Here is a 14,824-nt window from a genome sequence, read left to right as displayed (position 1 = left end):
GAGGAAATCCTGACTCATGATGAACTTAAATAATACAGCATCTCCCTCTACTTCTTAAACACCCCAGCACGGGAAAGAGAAAGTGAGCAACCCCTGAGTTATTACCTGATAAGGTATAACCAGGTTAACAGCTTCTCCAACTCTGCGGATATAGGTTTGCTTCAGGTGCCTTGGGATGCGAATCTTTGGAGGCTCTGAGTGAGAGGAGAATAGCACAGTTTCGTGATCAGTATCGTACACTGGAAATAGCCGTTCATTGGCATATTGTCATGATACTCACTGGGATATCCTTACGCGTGTGTCTCGGCAGTAAAATCTTAGATGTGCCTCTAACAGATTATATATGGTAGCTTAGGTTCCAAACATTTTCTTCAAAGAGATGTTTTAACAGTGTAACGCAATAAAATTTATCCTTGACCTCTTTGATTTTACTGCAACTTCCTATTTTTATTGTCATGACAAGCCTAAAGCAACTTTATAGAAAAACACCAAATTTACTCTTGGGACCTATTTTTTCATAGTTTTCAACAGTGACTATATTCTCCAATGAATGTTCCATAAAAATGTACAGAGATGACATTAGCTGGCAGGACTTCCCAGTCTTTTTCACCAGAAAAAAAACAAAACAAAACAAAACAAAAATGTTTTAGCACCTAGCACTTGCCATTGAGGTAACTCTGTTGGAATTTGATAGTAACTTTCTCTGTATGTAACTGCAGCGAAATACAGAATAGGCAGCCCTAGCCTACGGTCATTAATGTTTACTATGTATTGATTAAACATCATGAAGATAGTAGAAAATGTTGCTGCACACCCATCAGAAGCAGGGAATGAAGTCGGTCTCCTCACCTGTGTGCTCAGTATGTGACAGACACTGGGCTACATGCTTTTCATGAAGGGACCAATTTGAATCTCATAGCCACTTTCAGGGCCAGGTGCTGCTTTTACAAAGAAACCGAAGCACAAGACTTTAAGTAACTTGCTCTCAGTGACACAGCCAGGATTAGAACCTGGAGTCAGCCTTCAGTGCCTGTGCTTCCCTAGAAGCAGGGACCGCAGTCAGAGATCTGGGTTTGCGTCCTAGATCAGACACACCGTAGATGTGGTCTCAGGCTCCTGTTCTCTAAAATCAAGATGATGACAGCATCCAATTTGTAGGACTGTAATGAGGGTTAAATAAAGCTGTTCATGTAAAGCATTTAGCCTAATGGTTGAGCATAGTAGGTGCTCAATAAACTTTAGAGATGATGATATGACAACTGAATGCTGGAGCTGGAAGAGAACCTGGAGATCCTCAATTCCCTAACTTTGTGTGAGGAAAAGTGATACAGGATAGTTAGCAGGTCCCTAGGTAGACAGGGAGGCCCTGGTGGAATAAACAAAGACAGCTATATCCTAAAACGTCAGGTTTTGAAATCACTCCTTCGCTCCAGGACATAATGTAACAAGGCCTTGAGGTAAATCATAAAATTCATTTTGACCTGACAAACGGAGCAGATCTGATAGATAAAGAGTGGGTTACTTTGCTAATTCCTTTAGGATGGGCAAGCATAACAAACCTCGTAGACGAATTTCATTAGGTGCCAGTTCCCTTCTTCAAATAGTTCCCTTCTCCAAACAGCTCCCCTTCCCCAAGCAGGCAAGGGAAGGTATAAAAGTAAGAGCTTTTGCCTCAGTCATGGGGCACCCCCATTCAGGACCCCCTCCCACTCAGGAGCTGCAACATCTTCTCCTGCCTCTAATATACTGTCCTCTTTTTAAAAACTTTTTCCCTCTCCCTGGTCTGTGTTTCCATTCTTCGGCTTCACGAGACAAGATCCCGGCCCACACTCAGAAACTGCCAGCAGATCCTACATCACCTACATCAAAAGGAGAATCAGCAAGGTCCTGCAGCAAAGTGAACCTTATCTTAATAAGAGCTAACACACATTGAGGGCTTATTACGTGGCAAGCACTCTATGAGGCAAACAACATGGAGTAATTTATTTAATTCTCACACCTCTTGATGTGGTAAGTTACTATTATCTCCTTTTGCAGATAAAGAAATTAAGGCTCAGAAAGATCAAGTCTCTTGCCTGAGACCACATAGCTAGTAAATGATGGAAACAAGAGTCAACTTATCTAGACTGTCACCAGAATCTACTAAGAAAACATGCATGCTTCATGTTCTCATCCATCCATCCATCCATCCATCCATCCATCCATCCATCCATCCATCCATCCCCTAACTCACTCCCAAAATGTTTCAGGCAGGCACACTATAAGTCTGTGGCAGAACATGGTCCAGACCCAGATATCCAGGCACTGCCCCCAATCCACTGTTCTTTCCCCTGGAGCAGTAATTCTCAAAACTTTTGGTCTCAGCACCTCACCACTCTTAAAAATTATCAAGAACGCCTCAAAAATATTTTGCTTATTTGGGCTGTTGCTGTCAATATTTACCATATTAGAAATAAAAACTGAGAAATTCTGAAATATTTAATTATTCATGTAAAATAATAATCTCAATAACATTTTAATGGAAACAACCATATTTTACATTAACAAAAAATTAGTGATACGAGTGGCATTATTTCATATTTTGGCAAATTTCTTTAATGTCTGACTAAATAGAGACAGCTGGCATCTCACATTTGTTTCTGCATTTAATCTGTTGCAGTATGTTGTATTTGTTGAAGAGTTTGAAGAAAAGTTTATTAAAATATGTATACCTCCAGTCTGTGAATACATTTTTCAGACAATTGTAGACATTTTTCTTTGCTTTAACACTAACCACGGTAAACTGTAGTTTCTTAAAGGTTAGCTGCAGTGTGGATTCTGAAAACATTTCAACGAATTTTTCATTCGCTGTTACATTAAAATCCATTGGTCTAGCATGCATTTTAAATGTACCTTTTACCTATGCATGATTTTTTAACATGTACTGGTCATTTACAAAATACTGCTTCACTGAATTATTGCAGATCTTCCCAACGTTGACACATTCCATTACTCAATACCCAAAATTACATCCATTAATATCACCACATATTTCATCAGAACAGTTGGTAAGTATTGGGAAGCTGTCAAGTCCACGGTGGTGAATACAACTTCTCCAAAATTCTAATTTTTGTTTAAAAGCTCACATTTTTTCATTGACAACAAATACTATAAAATGTTTTCCTTCCTCCTTCCCATCTTTGGATCTTGGGCTAAGCCCACCCAGGCCACCTGGACTGACAGTGGTGAGGTGAGGGGTGTTCCTTAAGGAAAATCCAGGTGTTGCTATCAGAAGAATGACAAATGCGTGATGGTTGGGCAAAAACAACATAGGTCTTACTCTCAAAATTTTTTCTGGAGATAGGACGTCATAGGAATGGCGGCAGCGGGGCGCACTTTTTGAGTTCTCCTCCGAATCTTATCAGAAATGGGACATTTATAACCCATCAAAGGACTCTCTGCTCATCACACAGAACAGCTAAGAGACTCGTGCAAGGATTACTTGAGGGTGGGCAAATTGGGCGAGCAGGGGAAGAGGGAAGGGAGCAGAGTGGAGACGTGGCCCCATCTGCAACTGTGGAAACGCGGCCGGCATCTGTGGCTGTGGAAACACAGCCGACATCCGCAGCTGCAGAGACGCAGGGGATCCCAGGACGGAACAGAGAACACAAAAGCCAGGAGATGGGCTCTTTCCCTGCATCCCACAGCTGATCTCTCCCGCCGAGGGGGCAGCATATCCAGCATTTCAGGCAATAACCTCAGCTGATACCTCCAGTTAAGCCCTAGGCCGGACAAAGGATACAAAATCCATACCTGGGCCCCCCCCTTCCCCCGCCACTCTTCCAATCCTACCTCTGCCCTTCCAGAGATTTAAACTGGCCCCTGAACTGAGGAGTAGTGTCAGATTACAGAGGAGCCTTAGTGCTCAGGCTCTGGGAAGACTGGCAGGCAGCTCTGACCTAGGGAAGAGGTTGGGAAGAGTGTGATTTTTGCTGGGCTAGGAGAGAAGAGACTCCACCACCCCCAACCACCACCTTTTCTGGCCTGCGGGAAGAGTGTAAACTGCTGGGCTGGGAGAGAGAAGACCCCTCCATCCCGGCCCCCACCCTTTCTGGCCTGCCTAGGGTGGGGCAATTACAACTGCAGAGACACTCCCAGGGATCAGCAGTAGGCGGCAGACGCAGCTCTGGGTTTTCAGCAGCTCAGAAATCTCCTGCCCACCACACACACACACACACACACACACACACACACGGAAGAAGTGCCCTAAGACTCAGGAGAACTGGACACAGGGCTGGTGGTGCTACTCTCAGTGTGCATATGTGCAGGCAAGGGCAGAAACTGCACTGGCTTTGTAAAAACTACCATCTAGACCCTCAGCCCCACACATCTAAATTTGCAGTCCCAACGTCACTCTGGGCACCAGGTGACTGGCTCTGCCTGCACAATACGCAGGGGACTCTTTGGTACAGCAGAGGACAACTTGGAGATTACTTGGTGGGCTTAAGCCAAGACTGGTGCTGCTTTTTGTTTTGTTTTGTTTTGTTTTGTCTTTATATCTTTGATATCTTTGCCTGTGTTGAGTGGGGGTTGTCGGTTGTTTTTACATGTGAATGTATTTGATTTTTTTGTTATTGTTGTTGTTGTTGTTGTGCTTGGTGATTTGCTTTGTTCTGAAATTGCCCTACCAGGGCCCAGCTTAAGAGGCACAAGATTCAACACACCCAGAGGCCAACTCCAGACCAAACCAGAGTACTACCGGGTTTGACCTATAAGTGACACTCCCAGAGGGAATTCTCTACAGGCACAAGGGCCCATAGAGGCCAAACCACATTTAAGCGGTCAACCCTCATGCAGCAGAACACCCTGCGGTGGGCAGAGCCAAGTCTCACAACTAGTCAGCCTAGGAGTTAACCCCACCTACTCACAAGCAAAAAGCAATTAAAGATCTTCTTTAACAGGACAATATACACAATGCAAGAGTCACCTTTGGAACACACGCAGAGGAAAAGAACGAAGTAGTGCAAGTCAAATATAAAGGACACATACTACATAAGATAACCCAGCAAGAACTAAGAACTCTAGGGGATCTACCTAATACATCGAAGCAAACACACAGAGTCAGCCAGAATGGGGAAACAAAGAAACATGTCCCAAATAAAAGAACAGAAGAAACCTCCAGAAATGGAACCAAATGAAACAGAGGTAACCAACCTATCAGAGACAGAGTTCAGAATACTGATGATAAGAATGTTTAAGGAGCTTAGAGAGGATACAAAGAAGGATGTAGAAATCATAATGAACAACCAGTTGGAACTAAAGAACACAATTACCGAAATAAAGACCTCACTTGAAGGAATTAACAGCAGGTTAGATGAAACAGAGGATCAAATCAGCGACTTAGAAGACAAGTTAGTAGAGATCACCCAAACAGAACAACAAAAAGAAAAAAGAATAAAAAACAATGAAGATGGTTTAAGAGACCTATGGGATAACATCAAGCACAACAACATGCGCATCATAGGAATACCAGAAGGTGAAGAGAGGAAGCAAGGGATTGAGGACATATTTGAAGTAATAATGTCCGAAAACTTCCCTAACCTGATGAAGGAAACCAACATACAAGCCCAGGAAGTGCAGAGAGTTCCAACCAGGATAAACCCAAACAGGTCCACACCAAGACACATTATAGTTAAAATGGCAAAGGTTAAAGACAAAGAGAGAATCCTAAAAGCAGCAAGAGAAAGACAGAGGGTTACATACAAGGGAACTCCCATAAGACTATCAAATGACTTTTCTACAGAAACATTGAAGGCCAGGAGGGAGTGGCAGGAGATACTCAAAGTGATGGAAAACAAAGGCCTACAACCTAGATTGCTTTATTCACCAAGGCTATCATTTAAAGTTGATGGAGAGATAAAGAACTTCCCAGAAAAGAAAAAGCTAAAGGAATTTATTACCACCAAGCCAGCATTGCAAGAAATACTAAAAGGACTTCTGTAAATAGGAGAAAGATGAAAACAATCTAACTACAAATTTAAAAATGGCAATAACTATATACCTATCAATAATCACTTTAAATGTAAATGGATTAAATGCTCCAATCAAGAGACATAGGGTGGCTGAGTGGATAAGAAAGCAAGACCCTTGTGTATGCTGTATACAAGAGACTCACCTCAGATCAAAAGACACACACAGGCTGAAAGTGAAGGGTTGGAGTAAGATATTTCATGCAAATGGAAATGAGAAAAAAGCTGGAGTTGCAATACTTATTTCTGACAAAACAGACTTTAAAATGAAGAAAATACTAAAAGACAAAGATGGGCACTATATAATAATAAAGGGATCAGTCCGACAAGAGGACATAACCCTAGTGAACATCAATGCACCCAACATAGGAGCACCTAAATATATAAAACAGATGTGGACTGACATAAAGACAGAGATCAACAGTAACACTATCATAGTAGGGGACTTCAACACACCTCTGACAACAAGGGACAGGTCTTCCAGACAGAAAATCAATATGGAAACAGCCTTAAATGATACATTGGACCACTTGGATTTAATCGATATTTTCAGAGCATTTCACCCCAATGCTGCAGAATACACGTTCTTCTCAAGCGCAAATGGAACATTTTCCAAGATAGACCATATGTTAGGCCACAAAACAAGTCTTGATAAATTTAAGAAAATTGAAATCATACCAATTGTCTTCTCTGACCACAGTGCTATGAAATTAGAAATGAACTACAGGAAAAAAAACTGGAAGACACACAAATTCATGGAGGCTGAATAACATGTTACTAAATAATGAATGGGCCAAGCAGGAGACCAAGGGAGAAATCAAAAGATATCGTGAGACAAACGAAAATGAAAACATGATGACCCAAAATTTATGGGATGCCATGAAAGCAGTCTTAAGAGGGCAATTCATAGCATTGCAGGCCTATCTAAAGAAACAAGAAACATCACTAATCAACAGTTTATCTTCACACTTAAGGGATCTGGAAAAAGAACAGCAAAATAAGCCCAAAGGGAGTACAAGGAAGGAGATAATAAAGATCAGAGTGGAAATAAATGAAATAGAAACCAGAAAAACAATACAAAAGATCAATGAATCCAAGAGTTGGTTCTTAGAGAAGATAAACAAAATTGACAAACCTTTAGCCAGACTCATTAAAAAAGAGAGAGAGAGGACCCAAATTAATAAAATCAGAAATGAAAGAGGAGAAGTGACAACAGACACCACAGAAATACAAAAAATTTTAAGAAATTACTATGAGCAACTATATGCCAACAAATTTGACAATCTGGAAGAAATGGACAATTTTCTAGAGGTGTACAACCTCCCAAGGCTAACTCAAGAAGAAACAGAAAACCTGAATAGACTGATTACCACCAGGGAAATTGAATCAGTAATCAACCATCTCCCAACAAACAAAAGCCCTGGACCAGATGGCTTCACAGGTGAATTTTACAAAACGTTCAAAAAAGAATTATCACCTATTCTCTTCAAGCTCTTCCAAAAAATCCAGAAGGAGGGAAGACTCACAAACACTTTTTACGAAGCCACTATCACCCTGATCCCAAAATCAGACAAAGACACCACAAAAAAAGAAAACTACAGGCCGATATCGCTAATGAACATAGATGCAAAAATCCTCAACAAAATATTAGCGAACAGAATTCAGCAATACATTAAAAAGATCATACACCATGGTCAAGTGGGATTCATCCCTGGTATGCACGGGTGGTTCAACATCCACAAATCAATTAATGTGATACACCACATTAATAAAATTAAAAATAAAAATCACATGATCATATCAATAGATGCAGAAAAAGCATTTGATAAAATCCAGCAGCCATTTATGATAAAAACCCTCAAGAAACTGGGAATAGAGGGATCATATCTCAATAAAGGCCATATATGATAAACCCACAGCTAACATCATACTCAATGGGGAAAAGCTAAAACTATTCCCCTTAAGATCAGGAACAAGGCAAGGTTGCCCACTTTCTCCACTTCTATTCAACACAGTGCTGGAAGTTCTAGCCACAGCAATCAGACAAAAAAAAAAAAAAAGAAATAAAAGGCATCTAAATCGGTAAGGAGGAAGTAAAATTGTCATTATACGCAGATGATTTGATACTATATATAGAGAACCCTAAAGACTCCACCAAGAAACTATTAGAGCTGATAGATGAATTTAGTAAAGTAGCAGGATACAAAATTAATATTCAGAAATCAGTTGCATTTGTATATACCAATAATAAAACATCAGAAGGAGAAGTTAAAAAAGCAATCCCATTTACAATTGCTCCAAAGACTATAAAATAGCTGGGAATAAATTTAACCAAAGAAGTAAAAGATCTGTACTCAGAAAATTATGACACTGAAGAAAGAAATGAAAGAAGATACAAATAGATGGAAACACATACCATGTTCATGGATAGGAAGAATTAATATAGTTAAAATGTCCATACTGCCTAAGGCAATATACATATTCAACGCAATTCCTATCAAACTACCAATGACGTTTTTCACAGAAATAGAACATATAATCCTAAAATTTATATGGGACCATAAAAGACCCCGGATAGACTCAGCAATCTTGAGAAATAAGAACAAAGTGGGAGGTATAACAATACCTGACATCAAATTATACTACAAGGCTACAGTAATCAAAACAGCATGGTACTAGCATAAAAACAGACACATAGATCAATGGAACAGAATAGAGAGTCCAGAAATAAATCCATGCCTATATGGCCATTTAATCTATGACAATGGAAGCAAGCATGTACGGTGGCATAAAGACAGTCTATTCAATAAACGGTGCTCGGAAACCTGGACAGACACATGCAAAAAAATGAAGCTGGACCACCTCCTTATACCATATACAAAAATAAATTCAAAATGGCTTAAAGACTTAAATGTAAGATCTGAAACCATAAAATTCCTAGAAGAAAATATAGGAAGAAACTTCACAGACATTACTCGGAGTAAGATTTTTACTGATATATCCCCTCGCACGAGGGAAGTAAGAGAAAAAATAAACATGTGGGATTACATCAAACTAAAAAGTTTTTTCACAGCAGAGGAAACCATCAATAAAACAAAAGGGGATCCTACTGAATGGGAAAAGATATTTGCCAATTATATATCTGATAATGGATTAATATCACAAATTTATAAAAAACTCACTCAACTCCAAAAAAACAAACAACCCAATTAAAAAATGGGCAGAGGACATGAAGAGACATTTTTCTAAAAAGGACATACAGATGGCAAATAGACATATGAAGAAATGCTCAACCTCACTAGCCATCAGAGAAATGCAAATAAAAACCACAATGAGATACCACCTCGCCCCTGTCAAAATGGCTATCATCAATAAATCAACAAACAACAAGTGCTGGCGCTGATGTGGAGAAAAGGGAACGCTTGTGCACTGTTGGTGGGATTGCAGATTGGTGCAGCCACTATGGAAAACAGTATGGAGGTATCTCAAAAATCTGAAAATGGAACTACCTTATGATCCAGCAATTCTACTCCTAGGTATCTATCTGGAGAAATCCCAAACTCCAATTCAAAAATCTTTATGCACTCCTATGTTTATTGCAGCACTATACACAATAGCCAAGACATGGAAACAACCGAAATGCCCATCGGCAGACGACTGGATTAAGAAACTGTGGTACATTTATACAGTGGAGTATTACGCAGCCATAAAGAAGAAAGAAATCTTACCATTTGCAACAACATGGATGGACTTAGAGAACATTATGTTAAGTGAAATAAGTCAGAGAAACACAAATACCATATGATCTCACTTATATGTGGAATCTAAAGAAAAGAATAAGTGAATAAACTAATCAGAAACAGTTTTGGAGACATAGAGGAAAAACTGAGGGTTGCTAGATGGGTGGGGGCTGGAGAAGGGGGAAAGTGAGGGGATTAGAAAACAGTTGGTAACCACAAGATGGCCACAGGGTTTTGAAAATTAATTTGGGGAACGTAATCAATAATGTAAAGATTTTGTAGGGTATCTGATGGACACGTGTCCCATTTGGGAGACCACCTCAGGGATGATGCAGATGCCTGATCACTGCACTGTACACCTGAAGCTGAACAATAATGTACGCCAACTATAATTTTATATATATATATATATATATATATATATATATGTATGTATATACTTACAAGAAGCGGAGTATAGCATTAGGAACAGAGACAGTGGAAATGTAATGGCTCTGCGCGATGTCAGAGGGATAGTGGATGGGGGTAGGGGGGTTCACACAGTGTGAGGGATATAAATGATAAACGTCTAAGTATTACTTTGTCTTGTGTACCTGAAACTAATAAAAAACAAAATTAAAAAACAAAAAGGTTTCCTTGAATTGACAGGTTCACTTCATTCATTTTCTAGAAAATGTCTGCCAGGTACCCAGTCTGACTAGACATTGTCTGTCATGCAGTCATTCTTTCAAGTAAAAATAGAATTTCATGAAAAAAGTCAGTAGTTCAGCCTCTAACTCAGTAGCACCAGGGCTTTTCCTAGTCACAACCATTATACACAAGGGCTTTATACATACTTTTCACTGTCACAGAGTATAGGAAAAATGTGTACTCAAGAACCAAGCTTGATAACATTAATAATTTTTATGCCACATCAAGGACACTCCAAGGCAAAATTGGCCCTTTTATTTTCATTGCAAGTGCATGGTGGTGAGGAAGATAAGAACGACTAAACCAGTTTGTGGCACTGACTTGATCCAAGCTGAGGCACTGCTTTTACACCTTCGGAGCAGATTATTATGTGTTCACATTATTATGAAAATGATTGTGACCTTGCAGACCCGCCTGAGCCATGTTGCTGCTGCAGGAATTGCTTGCACTGCTACATCCACACTCTTTCTCTTCAACGTCAGTGTTGAGGAACCTGGTGAGGCTGGCAAACTGGTCCTCATACCAAGTTAGAAACCCCAGGGCTGACATCCATTTTATTCATTTCTAACTCCCAGGAGACGTCGTTAAATAATATCAAAAGGAGAGACAATGAACTAGGAAGTTTTGAGAAAGGGGTTAACAATAACAAAAGCAAATAACGTGAAATGGAGACAAAGTTTTGAAAGCCTTGCCACCTACCTATGATTTCCTTCACAAGGATGGGCTGAGAGTAGTACTTAGGCTCACTGGCACCGGCTGCATTCACAGCCTTCACACGCACAAAGATCTTTGCATCCGTTGGCAGACCCGTGATGGTGAACTTGGTCTTGTCAATCAGATCTGTGTTCGCAGCTACCCAGTTCTCAGCTAAAATCCATTTAAAAAAAGGAGAAACGATGTTTAGTGAAAAAACCACCCTAACCAATACAGTTGACTCAACATTACTATTTTACTCATAATTAAATCATTTGGCCTGGACTCAGACTACGTGGGTGGGCATTTTTCCTATTTAAATGAAAAACATCCTAGAACTGCTAACTTAAAGAACAGGAAAAAGGATAATCAGATTCTGCTATTTCTGAAAAACCTTTTATTCAGATACTAGGGTCTCCTGCATAACAGTAACGGTCCCCAAGAATCTGGCAGGAGTTTTATTCCAATTCAGTTTTATAATGATGGAGGTAACCATGATATTTAGCTATCTCTATATATTAAAGTTCAGAAAAACAGGAAAATGTTATTCTTACAAATGAGATGCCAACCATTATAGTCATATAACATCTCTACTTTATCTCGGCTGGTTTATTATTATGGACACTCGTATGAGCATAGGGAATGTGATCAGGCTCTCATTTATGAAGAAGAGAAGCACATATCCACGGAAAGTGGAAACACAGCTCAGGAACCAAGACCTTGTAAGGAGTTGGCACAATTCTTTCACCTCAATCAAAAATTCTGACTTCTTAAAAGCTTTTTATAGCTTTGTCTACAACATCGAGAGAATGTAAACCCAGCATTCATGGCTAATAAGTACTTCAGCTTCTAAAAGTTTATCTTCAGTAAGCCCATTCCAGGAAAAAAACAACAACAACAAAGCTTGGATCCCACATTATTAACTCAATTGCCTGCCCTCCCCCTGCATCTCTAAGGACTTCTTTTGGGTGCGTGGAGGGTGGGTGTACTTCACATTTGGTCATGGAACATTCCAGAAACTTTATCATAGAGAAAGAAAGGTTGAGAGCTTTCATAGAATACTTTACCTGGCAGGTCATATGCAGCCTCCCCATTTTCATCAGACTGTTTTGCTGATGTACCTTTGAGAATCCGTCATTAAAATTAATTAAAGACACCCACTTTCACACCAGAATAATATCGTTATCAGTAGTCAGCATTCTCTGTTAGTAAAGTATGCAAAGTATGCAAAGATATGTGTCTTCAGATTAGGAGGGGGATCCCTCAGGAGAGGCACTGCCTGCTCTGTTCAGACTGTGGTTTTTGTCCTGAGGCACCTCGCACAGAGAAGAGGAGGAGAAAGGAGGATGGGGCACCTCCAGCTGAGGGAGCAAGAGGTAGAGAAGAACAAAGCAAGTCCCTAAAGAGAAAGGAGGGGCAGGTCCTGGATTCTACAGGGGAGCAGCACACAGTGGAACAATCTATCCCTACTCCTGTCCCTGTCACCCAGCCTGGGAGGGTTCTCTGGGTCCCCAGGGGATGGAGTACTCCAATGGTGGGGCTCGTGCAGTAGTCTGGGAGTGAGGGTACCCCTAATGAGGCCAGCCCTGTCTTACTTACCAGGGCTCTAGTTCTCAATGGAAATGAAAACTGCCCCAGCAGCTGGGGAGGCAGCCTCTGGTTGCCATGACAACAAGCTCTTGGTCAAGAAAACAAATCAAGCTTGCCTTGGTCCCTGTTTCACATGAGTGAAGTGAATGTTGCTGGCTCAGAGGGTGGTCATGGGCATATCCCAATGGTTTGGGGTGATGACTGTGTAGGTATCGGGGGACTGGGGACTGCATTGCCCCCAGTCCCCTGCGTCCCTTGGAATATTCCCCTCTGTCTCATTCCAACACTTCTAGGAGTATCAGGGTATAGGGGCAGGAAGCCAGAATATCCTTGTAGCTTAGAGATCATGTGGATGACAAAAATTACTTAGGATTTTGAAAAAGAGATACATCTTTAAGCTAATGGTTGGTTGGGGAGCTACTGCGTTGTTATTTTCATAGTCAAGAGACAATTGATGAAAAAATGAAAATAGGAGACAAAAAACGTACACGAAAGAGTGAAGAACTAGTAAAGGAGAAAATTTCAAGAGAAAACAGGACGAAACAAGATCAGAGGGGAACAAAAACAGCCGATCCCTTCACATTTGAACCACGGTAACTGAGGGGGATAAAAGAGAAGAAGGAAATAGAGTGAAGGAAGAAAACAGAGTAAAATGCTGCAGGCATTAAAAAAAGAGAGAAAGGCAGAGTCCAAACCAACACACGATCTTACAGAAGAAAGAATTCTCTTACAGAATAAAACCTGACAGGTTGAAAAGCATTAAACACTACAGAAAATTAGTCTGGAGGACAGCAGCCATTAAAAGAGAATGAAGAATAGGGCAGCCACAAAAGGGAAGTAAGAAAAGACTGCAAGAAGAAAGATACAAGTTCCATAGAAAGCTAATTCCAAAACGTTATGTGGCAAAGTATATACATAATAATGACTGTGTACATATACATATGTATATGTGTATATACATATATATCTACACAGACCACACACAAAATCATGTAAAATACACTTCGTTGTATTTTATCTAAGGTGGGTAACATCAAAATGACAGCCATCTATCATTTTGCTGTATCTTCTTACTTTTTAAACCTATCAGAAAGAAAAGAGTAAAGAATTTGCTCTGTTTCATACATACATACAAGGTTCTTGGTCAGCAGCCAAAACACACACAACACTGGGAAATTCTGCTGGCTGGGCAATATAAACAACAGAGTGAAGCGCTCGTGATTTTTTGAAATGAGGGTAGGGGAGTGGAATGGGAATAAACCATATTCTGAAGCTCCCAAGAATTTACCAGTTGCATGAGTGACGTTGCCCCCCTCCCATGCTGGGATAACTCTGAGAACTTCTTCTAAGGTCCCCACTGGTTTGGGTTAGTAGCTCTCTAAGCCCTGGGAAAATAAGCTTAGTGCTCTGTGAGCGCAGCGTGTGTAAATGGAACCGAGTGGTATAAGGATGCTTCATTCCCCCTCCTCTTCTTTCCTCCCAACCAACGGTGGTCATTTTCACGGGTGCCCTAATCCAGGGGCTGGGAATTTCCTTCTCAGCAGTTTTCTCTTCATAGGAAGTTTCTTCTGCATAGAGGTTTTCCTCCTGGGGTGGTGCATTTATGTTCACACTCCTGATATCCCAAATGTGTTCTGTGGTCTCTCTTTGCTTCATATGAGTAAGATCCATGTTCAAGTTTGGAGTCCAGAGAGTTTTCTTAAGGGCTATGTCTTGGCCCGTCATATGTGGAGATATGAACGCATTTCCCTGGTGGATGGTTTACCATCACCTAAGATAGAGCCTGAGTCCAGAGCTGGGGCATTTTGAATCACACATTTTTCAAATCATGACAAGTAGGAAATCAAAGACACAAAATGCTTTCAGTGAATTTCACATCTTTTTTGCTTTTAGGTACACTCTGGCCCATATTTTCTTGCATCATTTTCTCTTTTTCTATTATTTCTATTAGCAATTTTTTTCCTGTTTCTCTTCTGCTCCTAAATTTAAGCCAGTAAATTTTTATATACCCAAGCCACACATTGAAACTATTTCTTACACCATGTGGGATTTAATGCTGCTTCCTTTAAACATTGAAAGTTGTCCTTAATTCTTCTTCTTCTT

General features: G+C 40.3%; 1 protein-coding gene across 9 annotated transcripts in view; it reads right to left on the bottom strand.

The window, feature by feature from the left end:
- Nucleotides 1–14,824, bottom strand: part of MYBPC1 (myosin binding protein C1) — an 88,823-nt gene that overhangs the window by 16,286 nt on the left and 57,713 nt on the right. For 5 of the 9 annotated variants that reach the window (XM_019732089.2, XM_019732093.2, XM_019732090.2 and 2 more), the window contains 3 exons: nucleotides 12,199–12,252; nucleotides 11,138–11,305; nucleotides 106–194 (listed from right to left, as the gene is read on the bottom strand). In XM_019732089.2, the coding sequence (XP_019587648.1) occupies nucleotides 106–194; nucleotides 11,138–11,305; nucleotides 12,199–12,252 (311 nt within the window). The remainder of the gene's footprint in view (nucleotides 1–105; nucleotides 195–11,137; nucleotides 11,306–12,198; nucleotides 12,253–14,824) is intronic. The other 4 variants (XM_019732098.2, XM_019732101.2, XM_019732091.2 and 1 more) reach the window with 1 other exon arrangement.

This window comes from Rhinolophus sinicus, linkage group LG02 (assembly GCF_036562045.2).
Source record: "Rhinolophus sinicus isolate RSC01 linkage group LG02, ASM3656204v1, whole genome shotgun sequence".
NCBI lineage: Eukaryota > Metazoa > Chordata > Mammalia > Chiroptera > Rhinolophidae > Rhinolophus > Rhinolophus sinicus.
The sequence above is the reverse complement of the archived record's forward strand: the minus strand, read 5'-3'. Positions and strand labels throughout refer to the sequence as shown.